The 24,682-nt window shown below is 34.3% G+C and overlaps 1 protein-coding gene across 1 annotated transcript in view; it reads left to right on the plus strand.

The window, feature by feature from the left end:
- Nucleotides 1-24,682, plus strand: part of LOC150104979 (obg-like ATPase 1) — a 343,661-nt gene that overhangs the window by 67,702 nt on the left and 251,277 nt on the right. The window contains exon 3 of the mRNA XM_090396086.1: nucleotides 14,604-14,690. Coding sequence (XP_090252212.1) covers nucleotides 14,604-14,690 — 87 coding nt within the window. The remainder of the gene's footprint in view (nucleotides 1-14,603; nucleotides 14,691-24,682) is intronic.

Here is a 24,682-nt window from a genome sequence, read left to right on the forward strand (position 1 = left end):
GGCACTATAGTGTTATAGATCCTGTGATCTTTCATATATGGAATCATCATCATATATTAAAAAAAAACACCTCTGACATTCAGCTTTAGTTGTTTTGCAGATGGATATTACTCTACTCCAGTCATCCAAAATTTGGCCTTTCTGAATTATGTAATGTAATCATAGTGAATCTTTAATAAAAGTGTTAACCATTTCTGGTTTGATATCATCTACTTCAGCAGCCCTTCCATATTTCATGCTTCTGATGTTTTTGACTTCATGGCACCGATACATACTCCTAATAATATTTCACATGAATATTTTTTATCACTATTCTGTCATCACTGTTTCTCTCATTTAACAGTTTTTCAAATTGTTAAATGAGATGATCACTCAGAGTAAAGTTATTACTTGGCTTCATTTTGAAAGTTTTTTTTCCAAATTTTTATAAAGATCCCAAAAGCAAATTTTACCCAAATTGATATGCCCAAAGGAGAAGAATAATGTTGATGAAGATAGGAAGAATCATATAGCACTTGCATTTTGCAAAGTATACTTAAACATGTTTATTTTTGAGGAAATTATATGTACAGTTGACATTGCATTCAGTATGCTTGGTTTTTTTTAGTAAACAATGTTCACTCTGCTCTAATTGCATGATATTAATAAGAACAGATGACTAGGGAAGTCATACTTCCCTAGTCATACAGAACTACAGAGCAGAGAGAGAGTAGTAGTTATGGGAAAAGGATAAACATACAGGGTGTTCGGGATAAATTTGACAGTTTCGTAAGGAAAAAGAAAATCTTCTTTGTATCTATTAAATTTAATGAATTGACAAAAAAACATTACAGGCAGAGTTAATTACAATACTATCAACAAGATTTACTCAAAATAACCACCATTAGCATCGATCACAGCTTCAATTCTGCTTCGGAACCTCGAACAAGCTGATGCTACAGTCTCCCTGGGAAGGGCCGCAAAAACTGTTTTAATTTTATCCATTAACTGGGCTTTTGTATTACTGGAAGTGCGATTGGTGTCTTTTTCAACTGCGCCCCATACAAAATAATCCATGGGGTTAAGGTCTGGGGAGTTTGGAGGCCAAACATTTGGACTGGTGAAGTCGTAGAAATTTTCAGACAACCATTTTTGACTTTTCCCAGAGGTGTGGCAAGGGGCCGAATCCTGCTGCCATACATACGGCCTACCATTGGCTACCCTTGTTATCCAGGACTTGACTACAGTTAGCAACTCCACGAACAAAGCCCGAATTCCAATGCCAGGGTTCTTCAACACCTGTTCCTGCAGATTTGCGAGGAATTCTGCTGTACGAACGCAATCAGATCGTCTGCTAGGGATATTTCTTCTTGCTACATCCTCGTAGTCACCATTGCAAGTCTCTAGTTCATGCCTGATTGTTTTTACTGTATTCAGGGAGCATTGGGCAGCAGTCGTAATATCCTTATTTTGATGGCGGGCACGAATCATCATGATACAAGTTATTCTCTTCCATGATTCAGGTGGGTTCCAGCTATCCATCCTTTCTGACATCTTGTATATGAATGAAGAAGGGTCCAAACTTTTAAATGAAGAGAAGTGTGTGTTAATACATGTAACTTACGGAAAAATATAATTAATTATAAATATGTCAAATTTATCTCGAACACCCTGTAAATGGCAGAGATGTGGAGTACAGTTGCAAGAGCATAAGACTCAGGCCAGAAAACCAATCAGCATAGTAAAGAAGGAGAAATTAGAATGTGAAAGGAGACCAACATTATAACCAAATGAAAATCCCATAAGACTCTTTTCCTTTATGGCCCAGTATTATAATAAATGATTCCTAAAGAACAACCCTGCTGGCTGGAGATTAGGTGACTGATGCATGTAACATAGCAGAACTACTTAATGATACTTTTAATCATAAAGGGATCATGAACCCCGAGCTACTATGTTAATCATAAAGGCTCTGTAAGAACCCTGAAAATCTTTGCTAACATATATTGGTATTAGAGGAATAAAGAGAATCAGCTCTTAGCAGTACTTGCCATGGCTTGAGACTGAAGATAAATAATGTCAGACAGACCCAATTCCAGAAACTTCTAGGCATGATCAGAATGATTGTAATGGCTTTAATACTGTGAGATGGATTACAGCCTATCTATCTTATCATTCTACTGTACATTATAAATAACAAGAGCTTTAGTCATGCAAAAAATGTTGAATGCCCCTACAATGGCTCTGCTATATAAAACTACATGGAAAATGATACTAAATGGAAACTGTAGAATTAACTCTAATAACATCTGTGAGAGTCAACATGGATTTGTGAAGGGGTGCTCTTGTTTTAGCTATATGCTAGCCTTTTATGATAAAGTTACAAGAGCATTAGATGAGGGAAAGGCATATACTGATATTTTCTTAGACTTAGCAAAGGCATTTGACAGGGTGCCACATGATAAGCTGATATTTAAGTTGTAGCACATAGATCTGGATGTCAGATTGGTCAACTGGATTCAGGATTGGCTGTCTGATAGGTATCAGAGAGTTGTGTATGGTGGAGCAGTTTCAAGGAAGCAGAAGGTTACGTGGGGTTCCACAGGGCTCAGTACTGGGACCTATATTGTTTAATAACCTTTATATCAATGACATTTTCAATGGATTGTAAGGGGATATTCAGTTGTTTGCGGATGATGTGAAGCTGGAAAGGATTATTAGTAATAGTGCAGATGCGGCAGCCCTGCAAGAGGATTTGAATAAGTCTTGAGGTTTGGGAAACATCAATGGGACACTGCATACTCTATGGGAGGAGTTATACTGGAGGAAGTAGAGGAGACAAGAGATCTGGGGTTGATGATTGATAGAAACCTGAAATTTAGGGGACATATTACAAAGGTGGTGAAGGTAACACAGAGGATTGCTGCAATAATGAGAAGGACACTGACCTGCAGAGATAAAAACAGTTATCATTCCATTGTATAAGACCCTTATCAGACCACACTTGGACTATTGTTCTCAGATTTGGTCCCCAGGATTTGAAGGGGATAAATTAACTATGGAAAAGGTACAAAAGTGGATAACAAAAAGGTTTCAAGGCTGTACAATGATAGTTATGAGGATCGGAAGAGGGAATATGGACTGCAGAGTTTGGTGGATAGAAGGAGGAGAGGTGATATGATTGAGACTTTTAAACTGTTGAGAGGTGGTTACAGGGTTGACACTGTGGAGTTCTTTTGCTTGGTTGAATAGTGGGAAGGAGTGATGACAAGAGGCCATCCCTGGAAGTTATGAAAGGAAACTGTGAGCAAGAGGGTGCGGAGTGGTTTCTTTGCATGGAGGATGGTTGAACCATGGAATGCATTGCCTGATGGAGTGGTGAGAGCGAGAACGGTCAATGCATTTGAGTGGTATGATAGACTTTGTGTTTCCTAGGAGGGACCTCCCAAGATGAGTCTTTTGACTCCGTAGAGGCCTGAATAATAATAATAACATGGTTTATCAAGATGATGACACAAAACCATCAGGTGGGTCATCGTGAGATCAAGTCTATCTGAAAACCATGAGTAGGCTCTTCCAGATAGACACATGGAATTTCAGAATATTATATCAAACTGGAAAACTTGAGAATTTAATAGAAACAATGCTAAATATGAATACAGTCATAATGGGAGTTAGAATGACAAGATGGACAAGGAGTGGAAACATTGAAAGGGGTAACTTTATCTATACAGGAAGTTAAGAGCACACAAGAGGTGTTGGAGTTATGATGAAAAAAAAAAAAAAAAGTAATTTCCAAAAGTATTCTTGAATATTGGCCTCTATGTGACAGAATCATCCTAACCAAAATTGAAGGAAACCTTTGGACACTGGTATTCTCCACTATATGTGCTACTACTGACAATTGTGTGATGAAGAGGTTTGAAGACTTCTATGAGAAGGTACCAAAAGGTTATAAAACAAATAAGAAAGATGATATTCTGATCATTATGTGTGACTTAAATGCAAACATTCAGTCTACAGGAAGAGGTGTTCAGGTAATTGGTAACTTTGGACTTGGTAATATGAATGACAGAGATGTAAGGCTAATTGAGTTTTTGGACCAGAATGATCTATAATAATAAATACCTTCTTTCAATAACCAAAAAGATGACTATATACCTGGAAATGCCCAAATGGTAAAATCAGAAACCAGATCAATTATATAATTATAAAAGATATTGAAGCAGTTTTGTGCAAACCAAAATGTATTTGGTAACTTATAAACTTAGATTATATTATATTTCCAGTTATTTCAAAATTAAAAGTAAGACTGAAAAACAAAACCACTAGTTAGATATGCAGTTGACAGGCATAGCAGACTATGCAGATGAACTTAACTGCCTTATCACTGCATAGTTTCTAAGAGGCAAAGGTAATTAGCTGCAATAGGTTCATTGAGCTTGTCATATAGTTGGGATGAAATGCAGAAACTACTTGAGCTGGTATAAATTATATATTTAGTTTAATCCTTTATCCAAGTGTAAGCAAACAAAGTTTGCACCTGAGATATCTTCAGGACTGGGGCAACTCATGGCAAAGGTGGACTGACTTCACATCACTTGCCTTAGTATCCCATAATGCATAGCACATCTCCTTGTGGACATGTATAATGCTATGCATTATGGTAAGGGCCACTACCCAGAACCTGTTTCAACCTTTATTGAGGTCTCTTCAGTGGGAGCCAGACCCAGAGGTGATATCAAGGTTGAAGCAATGCAGAAGTCATATTTCCATACTTGAGCTGGATTAGTTATTTTAAATCTTGCTACAAAATCTGTCAACTTCCAAATAGGGCCATCTGACACATTTGAAGTACGTGGCAGAGAGTACATTTGGTAGTAACTTGTTTGCTATTATCACATTGATGGCTAATCATGTTTGTTTGTTAACTGTTATTACAAGAAGTAATAGCATACTGTATAAGTAATTACTCAGTCTTTGTTTAAAAACAATGATTTCTAGAAAAAGTTTTTGGCAGTTGCATTAGGCTCGTACTGAGTAATGTATTGCCACTTGGTATGTGTCTTTGTTAGTTAAGGGTGCTAGTTTAGCATTGAAATCTTAACATTTGATATCTTCTGTTACAGTACTCTGTGTCTGAGTATATTAAATTCCATTATAATAAATTCATTGACAGTCTAGAGCCTACGTAGCTCAGTCGGTATAGGTGAAGCCTTTTGGTCAAAAAGACCTGGGTTCAATTTTAGTCTATAACGTGAGGAACCTTTATCTGGTATATCTTTAGACTAAAGGTAAGTTAGCCAGTCTCATACTACCTCTGTACATTATACTGAGCTACTTACCCTGTATTTAAGTTATAAGTCAGCAGTTAGAATTGAAGGTGGTATAGGGAGGTGGTCTGATGTAAAATCAGGTTTGAGATAAATGTGCACTATATCTCCACTCTTATTCATGATCTGTATGAATCACATTATGAAAGAAAGTGGCATTAAACCTGAATCAGAATTGGAGGTAATTATCAAATTTAGCTGTTTGCATTATGCAGATGTTATACTATTAAATAAATCCAGTACAAGTTTGCAGGATTCCCTAACTAAAATGAGTAATTCCTGTAATAAATCTGGTATAAAAATGAGCAATAAAAAGATAAATACTATAAAAATAAATAGGAATATTAAGAACACCAGCTGCATCCTTAATGGAGAACCTATAAAACAAGTAAAATATTTCCGCTCTTTAGGTATAATGTTTCAGGATGATGACAATTTGCCATCATCCTGAAACATTGTGCCATAAATTGCCATAGAATAATTTTTAGTTTGCCATACCTAATAAGCAAATTGGGTATTGCAGGGAGTCAGTTGAATAAATTTATATGAAATAAGAGAGAGAAATTAGCCAAAACACAAAAATATGTATTTGGGCATAAGTCCCACTTTATCCTAAAATTATAGTAACAAAAGCCAGTCTAACTAGGTTCATGGGCTTAAGTCTCTGTAAATACTGCAGATTGTTATTAGCTTAAACCACAACAGTCTGGTTCTGCAGATCATGCCACTACTATTGCATCCACATGCAGGATTTTCTGGTAGACTAATATCCTGCACAAGAGCAGGTTCTTTCATAGTCCACTGCAAGGAAAGTTGGAAAGCATTACTACATTGTCCTATTCTGAAAAAATTCAGAGAAAATAGTGTTGTTTAACACTACTCATTAGTGTTATTTATTTATTACTATTATTTTTATGTATATTTTTACTGCCTCACTAGCACCTGTTATAGACCATACTTCTGTACTACATCTCATGATATTTCATGTCTGCATTGAAGAATCCTGTCTTGTAGAGTATATTATTTTCCAGGCCTGATGGTGAGGATGTCAACATTTGACATCACGAGACAGTGCTATATTATATGTTTGAGATAACCTCAAAAATGCTTATTAATTTATCCTAATTATGGATTTTGATTTTGGATTTTGATGATTGGGAAGTGGTTAAATTAATTTCCATATATTTCACATCCGTTGCATCAAATAAAAAAATGTATTTTTAATAAGAAGTTGCTGGAAGAATTTCCTTTCATGAAAAAAAATAAAAGCATTAACAGATAGTACATATTTGAAAGGCTTAGGTGGGTGTTGTTGATGATTCATAATACTTTTTTTATGAAAAAAACATACATTTATTAAACTCACTATAAACAACACCAAGAAAGGAAAGAAAAATACATTTATTAATTAAACTCATTAAGTTCAGTCAGTTAGTTTAATAAATGTATTTTTAACTCTCTTGTTGGTGTTTGTGCCATAAAAACATTATTATGAATTAACAGATAGTAATGTCAAATATGAGATATCTTTATTGCTGCCCTGCCACCATTTTTGTTTCAGAAATGGCAGTGGTGACAGAGCAGCAATTACTCAGCATTTACAGACATCATCGTCCCATGGTAGATTGAGCTACAATGAACAATAGCTTTCCAGTCCAATCTGTCGGTAGCCAAGTTATATAAATTTTTGTAAGAGTTCAGACTACTAATGCTCTTGATGTTTTCTATCCATTTCCTGCTCTTCTGTTTTAGAAAATTTCAGGAAACCTTTTAGTAGACATTCTGTACACACATGTCCTTACTACTGTAACTGTTTTTCTTCTGATTCTTCTTATTATTGAAAGATGGTAGCGTAATTCTTCTTTGATCTCCTGGTTGGCTTTTATTTCAGTCCATGATGTCTTCAAAGTCTCTCAACCTTTGTTTTTCCTCCAGTTTGATAATCCAAGTCTCCACACCATAATGAACTGGGAGAAAGTACCATTGAACTATATACTTTGATTTTAAGTCCTTTGAAGGGATGTATATTTGCAAGCTTGGTCATAGTAGACCACCCTAGATTTATTATGTGTTTGATAGTTTATTCATAGCTTAACCCGTTAGTGTGTGATCAGTGTGCCTAAGAAATTGAATTTTTTTAACCTGTTTCAGTTTATTTCCTTCCACTTCTAAGTTAAGTTCTTCTCTGTTTCTCCTTATTGATATTGTTTTAATTTTACTAAAAATTATCTGCATTGCATAGTCCTTGCTATTTTTATGTAGGTTCCCAATTGTATCATTTTCCTTATTATCTGTAAATAATCCTATATCATTGTATATTTTGTGATGTAAATTTTCTCCATTCATAGTTATTCCCATGTTCTTTGGTTTAAAATGTTTTACTAGTTTCCCCCCAGCAAAAGGTTAAACAGATATGGTGAAAGGAGACATCCTTGTATGACACCTCTCTCAACTGGTATTTCAGAAATTTCAATACTTTTCCAAATTTTGTTGTTGCCATAGTATTTTTTATAGTACTGGAGGCTTGAGTGATTCTTTCTCTTTTATTTTTTGTTCTAACATTTCGCACAGTTTATTTCTGCTTAATGAATCAAATTCTTGCTTAAAGTATAAAAAAAGCAGCAGTAAAGATTTCTGTTTTATTTCCCACATGAATTCAGATAATTGTAAAAGAATATAGATTGCATTAGTTGTAGATCTCCCTCTCATAAATCCCATTTGTTCTTCTTTAAGCTACTAAATTATTAAACTCAGTTTTCAGAAACAAAACTTTTATGACAAAACAAACGCTTGGCACCCAGCAACTTGGTATAGTATTATCATTCTATGTGACATAACCGTTCATTTCATTCAAATGATTGCATCTCTAAATTAATCAAAAACTATTTAGGCAAAAAGTTTTTCTGCAATTATTATTATTATTATTGTGTGACACCTCCAGGGAGTCCAAAGACTCATCGAGGGAGAGTGTGCCAACAGCATGAAACGCAACTACTAACCGTGCTCAAACTTGCTTAACTTTTTGCTGAGCTATTAGTAGCAGAGGTTCTACCAACCTTTGCTGACTGGACGAAATACAGATTCGTATGGCCAGAATTGTCCTTCATTTTTTCCAATCAAATTATGGTCACCATATTTTGTTGGAAAAAATAAAGTTATTTAGTAAAATTGAATAATTTGTAGAGTTGAAGTTATCACCATAAATGGAAGTTTTAAATAATAATAATGGTAATTTGTGCACTGTGTATATTTCTGTGCTTTTCTGTGAGCAATATTAAATTAGATCACTTCATATCAGCGTGCTTTATGTCATCTCATCTCATCTTCTTTTTACCCTCTTTTACCTTGCGGTGTCGAGGGTTTATTAATCATCAGACCTCCAACTGTTCACAGGATAAGGTGGTCAGCCCTACACCCCGTGTATCCTATGTCCATAGTGTTGAGTTCTCAAGTCTAGAATAAACTGGGGGAAAAAAACCTTACTGTCCACGCCCGAAAATGGCTAACTTGGCTATGGCTGACATAGCTGACATGTGGTTGCGAAGCGCACAGCCACTAGGCTAACTGCACATGTTTTATGTATGCATTGTAATGATCAATGATCTATAACAGTGGTCGGAAACCTTTTAAATATGAAAGGCACAATACATAAGGACGTCTGACGCTCGCAGGTGCTGTGTTGCCGACACCTCCTGGTTTAAATAATTAAACTTAAAATTACAATTGGCATGAATGGTTTTGAAATGTCTTTCTCTATTACTTTTTTTAGAAATAGCCACACTATTATTGCATAATAAACAAATACATTTGCCATTATGATTGATAAAGCAAGGTGCTCGCATCTGATCTGACAGACACATGCTAATTGTTAACATGAATATTCTTTTTATATTCATTTTTATTTTTTATGGTATTTTATATTCATTTATATGTGACAAAAATATGTTGTAAAAGTGAGGTAAATCAAATGATGTTAAAATTTGAAATCTTATTTTTCTTAAAACAACTAATCATAGAATTTCTAAACCTGAAATGAGAGAAAAAATGCCTGTGTCATGAGCCCTTCATAATTTTTAAATTTTATATTGCGCTCTTCATATTAAAAAGATTGCTGACCTCTGCAAGATGTGCTTTACATTTATGGAAAATACTAAGGAAAGAGGTCTGGAGCTTGCTCCACCTTTACTACGAGTTGCCGATAAGGCACTACTTTTGCTTGCATCTGCCGAAACTTTTAGTTTCTATATATTCCGCACAAAACTTTTGTAGTTTCTATATTCGGCTATGAAATAATGTTGGATTCAATATTCACTTAATTTGTACCATCATGTATTATATTTGCAGAGTTTTTTCTTTGTTTTCTTGCATTTTAGCACATACTAGTAATGAATGTATCTCTCAGATGTACTGTGATCTACAATGCAAAATTACTACTGCGAGCTCCAAAGCAGTTTACAATAATTTCTCCGAGGGCACACTAAAAATTCACTGCGGGTGCCATGGCACCCCTGGGCACTGCGCTGCCGACCTCTGATCTATAAAATGATTTGCAATGTCATAGCAAAAGGAAAGTAGTGTCACCATGATACTGATGTCGAGCACTATTGTATCACTTTTATTGAGTTTCTTTCCAGTGATCTTTAAAGTCCAAGTAACTATTATGATTGATTAGAAATTTGGAAATATTATCACCCTAAAACAGCATTTTTAAGGTACTAATTTAAGGAATGTGAAAGGGCTAATTGTAATCAGTTTATAACTCTCAGGGTTTGCTGTTACATCCAGCTTAAACCAGGTAGATAGTATCCATTTTGAAAAATACCACCATAGTGCAGCTGTGAAATGTTTGCAGATGATGCAAAATTGGGGAGAGCACTGCCCTTTGGTTAAAAAGATCTAGGTTTGTTAAATCTTAACTAGGGCATGAGGAATATATAAGGACTTTTTTGGCTGAAGGTGAGTTAGTATGCAGAAGTTGCATTCTTTTTTTCTTGGAAACTTTTGTTTCTAATCCTGCAAACTAGCCAGACAACATGTAATGAACAGTTATTGTATGCTGACTTCATCAGTTGTTTCTGTCATTCCATTGAATGTACCTTCCAAATTACAGACTGCATTCTGAATCTACGTTATGGATGGTTCCAAATATCTTAGCCATCCAGATAGCAGAGTTTTTCCTTATCTAGTATGAGGTCACCTGTCTGTGTATTGGAGGTCTGCACTATCGTGAAAAACTATCATGTGAGGTCCCCAGAACAAGGCTCCTGCATTATATAACCCTTAGCTAATCCACAGTACTAATGTACTGTAGGTTTACAACCTTTTGTGGGTAGGATTTGTCATTGAAAAAAGTTTTTAGAATTTGTCTTTATATTGTATGTCATCTTTTGTTATTATTATTATTATTATTAAACAAGACCTCATGGAGTCAAAGACTCATCTGGGAGGTCATTTTATCACACACACCTCATCATACCATGTCTTAAACACACTCAAACTCCTTGCAGATACCACACTCTCAGGCAAGGCATTCCAATCATTCACAACTCTGCACGAAAAAAACCTGCCTCTCACTCCCCTACTCACACCCTCTTTATACAGTTTCCAGGGATGACCTCTGGTTCTCCCCTGATCTCCCACTATTCTCTGTAGAACTTCTCCACCATTGATCTTATAACAACCCCTTTCCAACTTGTAGGTCTCTATCATATCTCTCCTCTTCCTTCTCTCCACTAGACTCTGCAGATTACATCTTCTCAATCTTTCCTCATACTCATCATTCCAGAGGTCAGAAACTACCTTAGTCAGTCGCCTTTGGACCCTTTCCAACATCTGTTCATCCTTCTGAAAACCCGGTGACCAAATCTGGGCACAATAGTCCATGTGTGGCCTAATCAAAGCCTTATACAACGGAACAAGAATCTCCCTACTTCTACACGTCAGTGTCCTCCGCATCATTCCCAGAAGTCTTTGTGTTTTCTTCACAATTTTGGTGGTGTCCCCTAAATTTTAGATCCTTATCCACTATCATTTATTATCATCATCCACTATCATTTATTATCATCAAGAGATCTGGGTATATCATTATACCCAGATCTCTTATTTCCTCTACTTCCAGCAATATATTCTCACCAAGCATAAATTTTGCATCCCATCTTTGTTTTCCAAATTTTAAAACCTTACATTTTGCAACATTGAACTCACATCCCCATTTGCTTGCCCAATCACTCAATTTATTACAGTCTTCTTGCAAGGACCACAACATCTTCACTACTCTTTATGGTTCGTCCCAACTTTGCATCATCTGCAAACAACTGAATATCTCAATCCAAATCTTCGCCAATATCATTAATATACAAGTCAAATAGTAATGGCCCTAAAACAGACCCCTGAGGCACTCCACTAGTGACCTTCCTTTTCCTGGATATCGCACCCCCCATACACAACTTGTTGATACCTATCAGATAGCCAGTCTCCAATTCAATGCACTAATCTAATATCCAACCCCATCTGCTCTAGTTTGACTGTCAACTTATCATGAGGTACTCTATCAAAAGCTTTTGCGAAATCCAAGTATATTACTGTGTATCCTTCTCCTCTGCCCAAGGAAGCAGTCACTTTATTGTAATAAGTAAGTAGATTACTAAAACATGACCTCACTTTAGCAAATTCATGCTGTCCATCAAAGATTATACCATTGTTGTCAACCCAACTCTGGATCCTAGTTCTCACAAGCTTCTCCAACAACTTAACCACAACACCTGACACAGAGATAGGCCTATAGTTTGATGCTTGAGTTCGATCACCTCCTTTATGAAGTGGCACAATCTTGCCATCCTTCCACTCTTTAGGAACTTGACCAAGTGCAAGACTCGTATTAAAAAAATATGTCAAGGCAGGTGTCAACTCTCTGGCACATTCCTTCAGAATACGTAGTGATGTATTATCAAGTCCCACAGCCTTATTTATATCTAGTTTACTCAACTCCCCAAACACCTCTTGCTCACTTACAGTCAGTCTCTCCTCCCCATCATCACCTGCTCTCAATCTCTCCATGAAGTCACATTCACAAGATTGAAAGATCTTTATGAACTGCTCATTAAGTATCTCCACCACACATTCTGCAACAGCTGTCTTTATACCATTTCCTCCAATCAATGTCATCCTTCCATAATCATTCTTTCTTTTGCTGGCTACATATCGAAATAACTCCCTAGGATTCTTTTTGGCTTCATTAGCTAACTGCTATTCATACCTCTCTTTAGCTACTCTCACCAACCAAGTCACCCTCCTTGCTTGGTCTTTGTAGACCTCATGAAATTGGTTACTTCCACTTCTCTTATGCTGCCTCCACAATGCCCTTTTTCTCTGTATCACATGCTTAATCTCTTTATTCATCCATCTCACACCTACCTTATTTAACCTTCTCACCCGTGGTATACATTTAGACATTGCATCTACTAAATAGTTCTTGAAAATCCCCCAAGCTGCAATGATCTCTTTTCCAGCTAACTCCTCATTCCATGCTACACCTGCAAGCTGTCTCCTGAGCTCTTCATAATCACCAGCCTTGTAGTTCCACATATACCTTTTTTTTCACAGGGGTCCTTGCACTGCAAGGACCCCTGTGAAAAAAGTGACCATGAAGTGATTACCACCCAGGTAATCACTTCATGGTCACTTTCACCAATTGGTGGATGATTTGACACCTCATTTATAATTACATCCTCCGATGAGATGACCAAATCCAAGACCCTTAATCCTCGTGTGCCCTCTGTTACATACTGTCTGAGGTAGTTATCCCTCAAAAACTCAAGAAACTCATTTTCTTTACTTCCAGTTGCTATCTCTTCATTCCAGTCTATATTGCCATAATTAAAATCACCCATAATGATCACCCTAACATATAATTCTATGTATTCTATACTGAATTAAAGAGTTTATTCTATTTTTGTGAGCAGAATATATAAATAATTTGTTTAATACACGAGCAATTTAACTTATTTATTTATTTATTTTTATTGAATGAGTGGCCAAAAGCATAATTTGGGAACTTCTACCTTGAGTTCATATTTGGATATTCTGAAGACAGAGTGTTATAAGCATTTGCATAGTAAATATTCAGAATGCTTTGAAGAAGTCAATATTCAAACATTGCAATGAGTTGATTTTGAAATCAACTCATCAAAATATCTCCTATCACTTTAATATATCAAGAATGATTATATCTGTATATTTTGTTAGAATAGACCAGCCCATCATATTTAGTAATAGTGTATTACTAAATGAACAACAGCACAAGTATTAAACTTGTGCTATTGTTCCATTTGTTAGGCCTGCAAAATCTGCTGGCAGCAGAGGAATCTTATATTTGGCAGTGTGTCCAAATCCTGGCTCATGAGTTGCATTCAGCTTGCTAGGCAATTTTAGTTTTTATTGTGTTTATCATAAAAGACAAAAATTCATGATACATGCATATTTTTCAGACATATAAATACATATAATCTTTTCATATAATACAATATAAAAAAAATATAAAAACATTGTTTATATTTTTTTATATTGTATTATGTGAAATACAATATAAAATTTTAAAAAAAGAAGAAAATTTAAATCACTAGTCATGCATATGTATTATAATTATATGCGTCTGTATGTGTTTTTAATAATTAAATTTTTTAGAAAATATCTTGAGGCTCACAAACATCCTTTGTGGCTCTTGGGCCTAGGAAACTTGACTACCTGTCTTATATGGGATTCTTGCTGATGTACTGACATTCTTCTGGGGCATTTTGTGCTGAGTGGGTGTATAATGCATTTTACTTTTGGGTTGTTTATCCCCTCTTTCAAGGTTTTCTCTTTCAGACAAGGATTACAAATAAATAAATAAAATAAAAATATACATATTTTAGATAAGGGTTTAACATAAGGGTTTAATTTGGGCTATTCCTGTAGCTTTGCAGAAGTTCTACATGGACAGTCATATCTGTTTGTGATGTGTAGTTAGTTATGATTTATCTTATATCCTGGGGATAATGCTGAATGAAACATCTCAAATATAGTTTTTTAATTATACTGTTTCTGTTTGAATTTCTATTGTACACGTTTATAAAATAATAATTTTATCATATCCAACATAATGGAATAAAATTTTTATAAATATAGGATAGTTAATTGGAAATCCAACTCATTACGTATGAGAATAGTAGCAGTAGTATAATGATATTATGCTTCTTTTTATATTTAAAATTTATGAACTATACTTATTTTGCACTTTTCATTACTTTGTAGGAAATCTACATTTTTTAATGTATTAACAGCAAACCAGGTAGCTGCAGAAAACTTCCCATTTTGTACAATTGATCCAAATGAAAATAAGTATCTCTTTTGTTATTTTATACTATTAAATATGGCTCTTTTGAAGCTTTTATCCTTTTAGATTAATATGATTTTCATCTGTTTTTGTAATCATTTAAAAGTTACCTAAGCTGGTTTCTTTCTCATCTAAATATTTTAATATGCATTTTCCTGGTCTTGTGTATATGATATATATGGGCATTTGAAGAGTTATTCTAGAGCATCAAGCATATTTCACTACTTGTGACTGAAAAGCAGGGGGGGGGGAAGGAATGATATTCGACATGAAGTGTTTAAATATGAAATATACACTTATAGATGTATTTCCATTAGATACTGTGCACATTAGATCTTTTGTTTTATTTATCTTTTGTTAGGATATTTGGGGACATTTATTGAAATCATACTGAGAACTAATGATGACAAGAATAGAAAGTGTCTCCCTCTTGTAAAGTGAGAGACTGCTTTTTCTTGTTTGTTAAAAAAAAAAAAAAAAAATGGAAACACAACACTGTCATAGAGTGGTTGTAAGTGAGGGATTCATTTGCATTCAAGTTGCCTTAAGGCAGCTTGATTAGCATATAATGGTAATATAGCATATATTTTTGCTATTATTGTGTTCAAGAACAGTCATTTAACTTCAGAATTCAGAAAATCCATTGATCTTCTGTTAAGTGAAATCCCAGATCATTAGAATAAAGCCATGATGTAAAATTTTATCAAATATGTGAGGTATAATCAAACAGTTTCAGGAATTTATTGATAAGTTAGTGGATTGTGAGTGGTGGAAGCAGAGTTGTAGAGTAGATGCCCTCCCTTGATGAGTCTTTGGACTCCCTGGAGGTAACAAATAATAATAATAATAAACAGTTGTGCAAAAACAACTGGTGTAATGTTATTGATTTCAAAGTGTAGGGTTGATCAGAAGTCCTTGCATCTTTGATATGTTGCATTCCATGGCATATCAGAATTAACCTAACATTTTTTGTATGTTACCCATTGTTATCATGATAGTATAACCTGCTGCTCTGTCCTGTGTTATATCTGTTTCAGTATGGTGGGTGTAGTTGTCATGCAAACAGTATCCTTCAGATATTTCTGAAGCAGTCTCCAGACGCATGTTCTATGAGGTAACTAACCTCACAAGGAGTTTCACTGTAGTATAGTTGGAAGGAGAACATAATTCAGTGATGAGCATTGGGACATGATCATATAGTAGACCTCTAAGAAACATGAATACAGAGTGAGGGATTAGGGACCTGTATGTTGGAGTGCAGGGAGGGGGGTGCTTAAGTTAGTATGTAGATTTGGAGGCTGAGTATCAAATGATTTAATGAGGGTTGGGCATCAGGACCAGTATAGGGACTTTTGGCCTGTTCGATTTCTTCCATACACTGAATACACTGGTCTGCCTATGTCTGAAAACAGTGCTAGAGCTCTGATTGAGGGTCATTATTATTATTATTCAGAACTGCCATCAATTACTATTGTGAACTTCTGTATAATTAAAATATGATACTCCTTTAACTTGATTTTCAAAAACAAAAGTTCAAAGGTGCTGAATTTGGTGAATAGAAAGGATTGGGAAACATCACCATATAATTTTTTTTTACAAGAAATGGTACACAAGACGCAGTGAGCTGACGCACTGTCATAGTAGTATTTCTGCTTGTTGCAAGTACTTTTGCAGTTGGCCTTAAATTATTGTAGCATAACATTTGCCAGCAAAGGTTGGTCGATTGGTAGAGCCTCTGCTACTAATGGCTCAGTTAAGTAAGTTTGAGTGCGGTTAGTAGTTGGAAAGGGAACCAATCCTTCGATGCTGTTGGCACACTCTCCCTCAATGAGTCTTTGGACTCCCTGGAGGCGTCTAATAATAATAATAATTTAGACTGCGAATTTATCTTGGAATAAATTCTTTGTAATGGTCTCTTCCATATTAAATATAACAATGAGTTTTTTTCATATTTGAGATTTCTTCAGTTATGGTGAATGGAACTCTTCCTTTGTGATGGTACTGTTTAGTTGCTGTATCAATTATAGCCAAAAACTGATGATTCATCAATAATGACATTTTGACTGTTGAATTCATTCATTAAGCATCAGTTTAGTTTTACTTTTTCATTCTTTCTCAAAAATGCAAGACAGAGTTTGTGGCAGTGTACCATATACCTTTTGTCTTGTGTTCAGAATCCTTTGGCATCTGCTACAGGAGATGATTAGGCTTAACTTGATTAGCCATCTAAAGAATATGAAGTGAACAAATGATATTCTTGACAATCATATTGTGCATGAATGACCAGAATGTTGTTCCACGTCTAAATGTATGCATCGAGAAAATTAAAGAATATGTGGAAGGAAATTGAAACTGGAGAAAGAGAGAGAGAGAGAGTATGTATTAAGTGTTTTAAAAGTGAGTGTCTGTTAGGTGACGAGAATGCAACAAATACTGATAAGACGGAAAATGATGTTAATAATGTTGAACATGTGGCTGTGAAAATAGAGGAGAATGAAATGGATATCAATAAAGAAATAGCACACTTAAATGTTATCCTTCATAGGACAAAGTGTGAAATTGAAAAACTACAGAAGCGGTAAGAGTTAAGCAGGGCTGAAAAGCAGACTGACCGAACAAACAAGAAAAACAAGTTAAGGAGAAAATATGTATGGAGACTTATTAATCAGGGGAGTACTTAACAAAAGCATGACAAAACCATGTTTCCCAGGAGCAAAAATTCATGATATTAGCCATACCATCCAGATGCAAAAAGGTAAGTCGAAGGAAATTATTGTCTTAGTTGGTACCAATGATTTGAGAGGCAAGAAGTATTCAATGAGGGAGGATGTAAAGGAGTTGTTAGAAGAGGCAAAACTGAAGAGCGAGAAGGTGAAGATTGTAAGTCTCTAGGCAATATTGTCTGAACAGGTGGTTCTAGCTCTATTACAGACAATTATTGTTTTCATTTTGAATGATAAAATGGATTCTAGGGTACTAGCTGTTAAGATGCAAAATGTTTGTAACATGTCCATTCGTGCAGCAAAATAGAAATAATAGAGTTAAAGCATAATTTAATTTAGTTTGATTATGATGATGAAAAAATTAATTTAATTTGAATAATAATATTAAATTAATTTTATCATCCTAATGAAACTCCTAATATGTGCCCTTTGAGATTGTATATAATATTATTGGTAGTGAAATTTTAACATCATTACTAACTCCTATTGATAATTTTTCTCCAAATAAATCTCTTATCTGTCAGGACTTCCATATTGTCAGATTTTATATTTCAGTCTTCTAAGGCAATTCTTATTGTATCAATCTACCTAGATATTGGCCTTCCTCTGGGTCTTTTTCCTGCCATACTGGCAAAAAACACTTGTTTTGCTAACGTTTCCTCTCTAATTCTCCTTAAGAAAGTATACCACCTATGATTAGCTCTGCACACACATTCCTGAATGTTAACAATGTCAAATTCTTTCCTAATAAATTAATAAATTAAAATTATTTAACATTACATGAAAGTTAATTATTATCCTCAGATGTCTGCTTCTTCCATTAAACAAAAAGCATGAACATTAAACAATATCTATATAAATAGAATAATATACGAAAGGATTGTACATAAACAGTAAATAAAAAATTATTCATCATGTAATTGGACATATAATTAGGTAAGTAGCAGTGGAAAAGATTTTTTTTTCCCTTCCCCACTTGGTTACACATTAAATTAACTTGGCAAGAAATATTATTCATGTTTAATCCTTTATCCAAGCTTAAGGAAAGTTTGTAATGTGAAGTATTTTCATGATCAGGCTATTTGTAGAGGCTGAAAACTTCACATCGATTGCCTTAGTATCACGTAATGCAAAGCACACATTCTTTTGAAAGTGTATAATGCTATGCATTGTGGGAAGGGTCACCACTCAGACTGGTTTCAACTTTTATTGAGATCTCATCAGTGGGAGCCAGACCCAGAAGACCCATCTGGGTTAGTGACTCTTTCCATAATGCATAGAATTATCATCATCATCATCATCATATGTATCAAGGATTTAGGCCTAGTATGGCCTGTTCCGGCCTTAGAAGTCATCGTTTAAGAGGACGTCCTGGTTTTCTTTTTCCTAATGGCTTGTACTTTAAGACTTGTTTTGGTAATCTTTCTGTTTTCATTCTTTGAAATTTTTCAATTACTGGTTCTTGGTTTAATTCTTTCATAATATCTTCATTTCTTTTGTGATCAAATAGGGTATACTTTGCAGTTTTTCTCATAAACTTCATTTCTGCTGTTGTTAATCTTTGTTTGTCTTTTTGTTTTATTGTCCAGATTTCGCTTCCATACATTAAGACCGGTAGGGCTAATGTATTGTATACTTTTAGCCTGGTTTGTTTTTGAACTAGGTTTGGTTTAAATATAGAGTTAATTACTCCTGTTATTTTTAAATATTTTGCAATTTTTATGTTTATATCTTCATTTTCATAAGTGATCATACATCCTAGGTAGTTAAATGAATTCACCTGTTCTAAGATCTTGTTATCTAATACTATTTTAGTTCTTGCTGGATCTTGTCCTTTAAAGGCCATAGTTTTTGATTTTTCCATTGATATTATCATACCATAATCTTGGGATATCTCATTTAGATTTAAAATGGCTTTCTGTAAGTTATCTTCAGAATTTGTAATTATTATTTGGTCGTCTGCAAAGAGGAGAGTGTTTAAGTCAACTGTAGGTGAAAGTTTAGTTCCTTGATGTAAATTTTTACTCCATTTTATTATTATTTCATTTAAGTAGATATTAAAAAGAGTTGCTGAGAGGGGACATCCCTGTTGGACCCCTTGGTTTATCTCTCTTGTATATGATAGCTCATGATTTAATCTTATTTGTATTTGATTATTTTCATATATACTTGTGACAGCTTTTAGGATATTATTTGGTATTTGTCTTTCTTTTAATATGTTAAATAATATGTTTCTTTTAACTTTGTCAAATGCTTTTTCAAAGTCAATAAATGCAATATGTGTTTCTAAATTATATTCTCTTCTTTTCTCTATTATTAATTTTAGGCAGAAGGCTGGGTCTATACATGATCGTCCTTTTCTAAATCCATTTTGTACCTCTAGAATAAAGTTTTCGGAATATTTCATTAGTTTGTTATTTAAGATTCTGCTGTATATTTTGTAACATGAATTTAGTATACTGATACCTCTATAGTTTTTAGGGTCATCTCTATTACCTTTCTTAAAGATAGGAATCATAATTGCTTTTTTCCATTCTATTGGAGGGATACCAGTTGAGTAAATTTTATTTAAAAATAATAAGAGTCTTCCTTTGAATCTTGTTCCTGCGTATTTATATAGTTTTGAACCTAGCTTATCTTATCCAGGTTATTACCTTTCTTAAAGATAGGAATTACAATTGCTTTTTTCCATTCTATTGGGGGGATACCAGTTGAGTAAATTTTATTTAAAAATAATAAGAGTCTTCCTTTGAATCTTGTTCCTGCGTATTTATATAGTTCTGAACCTAGCTTATCTTCTCCAGGTGATTTTCCGTTTCTTGTTTCTCTCGGGCTGATTTCTAATTCTTCTTCAGTTATTTCCTTTTCATTTTCGTTAATTGTTTGCCAGTTGTCTTTTTTAAAATATTTGTCTGTCCACAGTTCTGTGTAGTAATTTAGAAATTCTTCTAATTTCAATTCAGTGTTTAATTTTATGTTTTCTTTGGTATCTGCATTTAGGTGTTTCAAAATCTTATATACATTGGGTCTTATTTTATATAAATCATGTTCTAAATTAGAAACAAATTTATTCCATGATTCTCTATGTCTTTTTCTGACTTCTCTTTTAGCTATGGCTCTTATTCTTTTATATTCTATTTCATCTTCTAATCTTTTACTGCTTAACCATTTGTGATAGGCTTCTTTTTTCTTTTTGATTATTTCTTTGATTGTATCATCCCAGATCTTCAGTTTTTTTCTTTTATTGAAATTGTTGGTCTTTCCTAAGCTTTCATTTGCTGCTGCATTTAGTATCATTTTTATATTAAGCCATTCTATTTCTATTTCTTCATTTTGTTTTATTTTATCTAGATACTGGTTAATTCTTTGTTCATATAGCCATTGTACATTTGTGTCATTCAATAGTTTAGTTTTATAAACAATTGTTTCAATTTTTCTTTCTGTTCTTGTTACTTGTAGCCATTTAGGTGGTAATCTTAATTTTATTTTAACAAGGAAGTGGTCACTGCTTATTTCATATCCTCTGTGAACTCTAACATCTAGTGAAAATTTTGATGTCTTTTCATTTAATATGAAGTAATCTAATATTGATTTCCATCCTCTTGCTGCCCAAGTATATTTATGTATGTCTTTATGTTTATAGAAGGAATTCATTATTTTTAGGTTATTATAAACTACAAAGTCAATCAATTTTTTACCATTTCTGTTTAGAGTGTGTTCTCCATGTATTCCTATATTATTATTAATTTTCGTGTTTCCAATTCTTGCATTTAAGTCTCCTGCTAAAATTATGTAATCATTTTTATTTATTTTATTATATATGTTTTGTAGCTGATTATAAAAATCAATATTATCCTGTTCTCTTCCTTCTTCTGGGGCATATAAACCAATTATTGTTAAATAGCCTCTATCTATTTTTATTCTAGCTTCTATTATTCTTTCATTCCATAATTTATAATGTTTTAACTGTTTTGAAAGGGAGTTATACACATCCAAAAGGATGTGTGTTTTGCATTATGGAATACTAAGGCAAATAATTTTAATCATCAACCTCTATATAGAAGTAGCCTTGTCAACTTGGATAAAGGATTAAATAAAAAATATAATTTCTTGGTAAGTTTAATTTAATTACATAAATATTAGCAGTATATCCATGTATATTTTTTGTAAAGGACTTGATAGTCACAGACGGTTCAAAGTTTTAGTGGATTTAAACGGTTACCTACATTAAGATTTGAATATGTGAGCACATATTATTTATGCATTTCATAGATTTATTTGCAAAAAACTGACCAACATATAGAAATAAATTTACCATTGTAAGGAGAACTTATAGTTTATTTTATTTACTTTTCCTCTGACCTGAAATGGTCTTTAGGTTTCACAAGTAGTAAATGTGAGTGGAATTACAAGTTATTCTTTTTTTTGCTAGCTGATCATTTTTACATGCACTATTTTTGCTATTCTTCATCACTGAAATAAATTTTGTACTGATAACTTTCATCTTCTGTACCAAGACATTCCATCATGCTAAAGCAAAATTCTTAAAATAAGACTTTGTTATTTGGCTTAATGTTTGGTAACAGGAGGGCAAAAACTTATTTGTAAAAGTCGTCTGAATTGTTGATTTGCAATAGATGCATTTCATGACTAGGTAAATGTGTTGCTTTCTAAGGATTTGTGTATAGCATCAGCCCCCACCCACCCTCACTGTAATCAGTTAGTATCTTCTTCTTCTGCGGCTTGTCCCACTTTAAGTAGGGTCACTGTTTATGGTGAGTCTCCTCCATATCCTCTGTCTTGGGTTATAACCACAGCCAAGTTCTTCTTCCTCAAGTCCTCCTCCACCAGCTCCCTCCATCTCTTCTTTGGCCGCCTGCGCTTCCTCCTGCCCTGCACATCTTCATCTTCCCTCCTCATCATATGACCAAACCATCTCAACCTTGCCTCCTATATCTTTGCTCCTAAGTTCATAACTTTCACCATTCCCCTCGCATAATCATTTCTCAGACAATCTTTTCTGGTCACACCACATATCCACCTAAGCATTCTCATCTCCACTATCTCCATCCTGCTGATGTTATTTTTTCTTAGGGCCACAGTTTCCATAGCATACGTCATAGCTAGTTTCACTACTGTCCTATAGATTTTGGCTTTTAGATTGATCAGCACTCCCTTATTGCGTAACACTCAAACCATCTCTCTCTCTCCAGTTCCTCCGTCCTGCTTGTATCCTGCATCCCACTTCTTTCTCAGCCTCTCCATTCTCTTCCACTGTTGAACCTAAGTATCTAAAGTCCCTAACCTTCCTGATAACATTTCCTTCTAGCTCCAGATCTGTCTCTTGGTTACCATCCACTTTGCAACACAAACTCTGTCTTACTTCTGCTCAGTCTCATACCTCTCTCTCTCTCTTCCAGTACCTTCCTCCATCTTTTCAGTTTAGCTGCCACTCCTCTTGATTCTGCACACAGCAAGATGTTATCCACATACAGCATTGTCCAAGGTGCATCTTCTGGTATCTGGTATCTTGAAATCTACATGCATGCTTGACTTGAATTTGCACATGTAGGTGAACCTTAATTGTCTGAACATGTCTCAAATTGTTTGTGATGAGTAAGAATAGAGCATACATGAATGAAAACACACACACTCTCTCTCTTTTTCTCTCACACACACACATCTACTCTCAAAACAATGGACAATTGGACAACTTCATTCATGTCCAGGAAAAAAAAAAGCAATTAAACAAATAGTAAATTCATTAACACTATTAACTGTATACCAAATGTCCTAAAACTTTTGGAAGCTCTCCTTCTAGTGCCCTAAATTTCATCCCTATATGTGTTTAGTTTTTTATATAAATTTTTGAAACTACATTCATTTCATTTACATTTAGTTCACATTTTGATAATAATGCTTGATATTTTAAAAGTCTGGTCTTTCTTATTTTGTTTTGGAATGCATCTAGAACTTCCTACAGATAAAAAAAAAAAAAAAATGGATGACTTATGCAAAATAATTTTAACTGTAAAATTTTCACCTAAGAAATTGCACAACATGCTATGCAGTTAATAGAAAGATTCGAAAAAAGCACTGCAATAGCTTTGGTAAGATATCAAATGCTTGCTTACTTATTCTCTTCACTCTCTGCAAATCATGCGGCCTCAATCATTGTTTTCCATCTGCCTCTGTTCGTCGCTTCTTTCTTCATTTCATTCCAGGATTTTCTCATCTGTTTCAATTTCTATCCTCCAGGTCATCTTGGGATGTCCCTTCTGATTCCCTGTGGGTTCCATTCCATGGCTGTCTTTGTCTATATTCTTATGTGGGTTACTGATTATGTGGCCTATCTATTTCTGTTTTGATGTCAGATTGATTTGTTTTGTTGTTGTCTTGTTTAAAATTATATTTAGTCAGTATATTCCCAATATTTTTCTAAGACATCTATTGATGTAAATCTGCAATTTATTTAAATTCCTTTTTGTTAATCTCCAGGATTCAGATCCATATAGCAGAAGAATCGCCTTTACATTTGTGTTGAAGAGTCTTATCTTTGTTTTGAGATTTATTTCTTTACTTATCCATATATTTTTTCATTGTATTGAAGACAGTTTGGGCGTTTTTTGTATTCTATTTTTTTCTTCTCTCCTTTCCTCCTTCAGTGCTCACCACTGATCCAAGAGAAACAAAAGTGTATGCCTGTTCTAGTGATTAAGTTGTGTGTGGATTTTATTTGAGATTAATCTTCATTATTTAGGTTTTCTTTCGATTTATTTTTAAGCCACACTTCGAGGTTCCAGGTTTCAATTATCTATATTTCATTGTATGTGTTGGTGCTTTTGAGCTAGCAAGCATATGTCATCAGCAGACTCTAAGCCATTTATTTGCCCATTCCCACTGCATATTAATGCTTTCATCTATTGTATTTCTCATCATCCAGCCTATTACTATTAAGAGGATTGTAGGGAAAAGTATGCACCCTTGCCTTACACATTGTGTTGTTTTTATTTCCTTACTTAAAGTGCTCACCACTGATCCAAGAGAAACAAAAGTGTATGCCTGTTCTAGTGATTAAGTTGTGTGTGGATTTTATTTGAGATTAATCTTCATTATTTAGGTTTTCTTTCGATTTATTTTTAAGCCACACTTCGAGGTTCCAGGTTTCAATTATCTATATTTCATTGTATGTGTTGGTGCTTTTGAGCTAGCAAGCATATGTCATCAGCAGACTCTAAGCCATTTATTTGCCCATTCCCACTGCATATTAATGC

The sequence above is a fragment of the Typopeltis vanoorti genome, chromosome 7, assembly GCF_054136105.1.
Source record: "Typopeltis vanoorti isolate ZY-2024b chromosome 7, IOZ_Tvanoo_1.0, whole genome shotgun sequence".
Taxonomy (NCBI): Eukaryota; Metazoa; Arthropoda; class Arachnida; order Uropygi; family Thelyphonidae; genus Typopeltis; species Typopeltis vanoorti.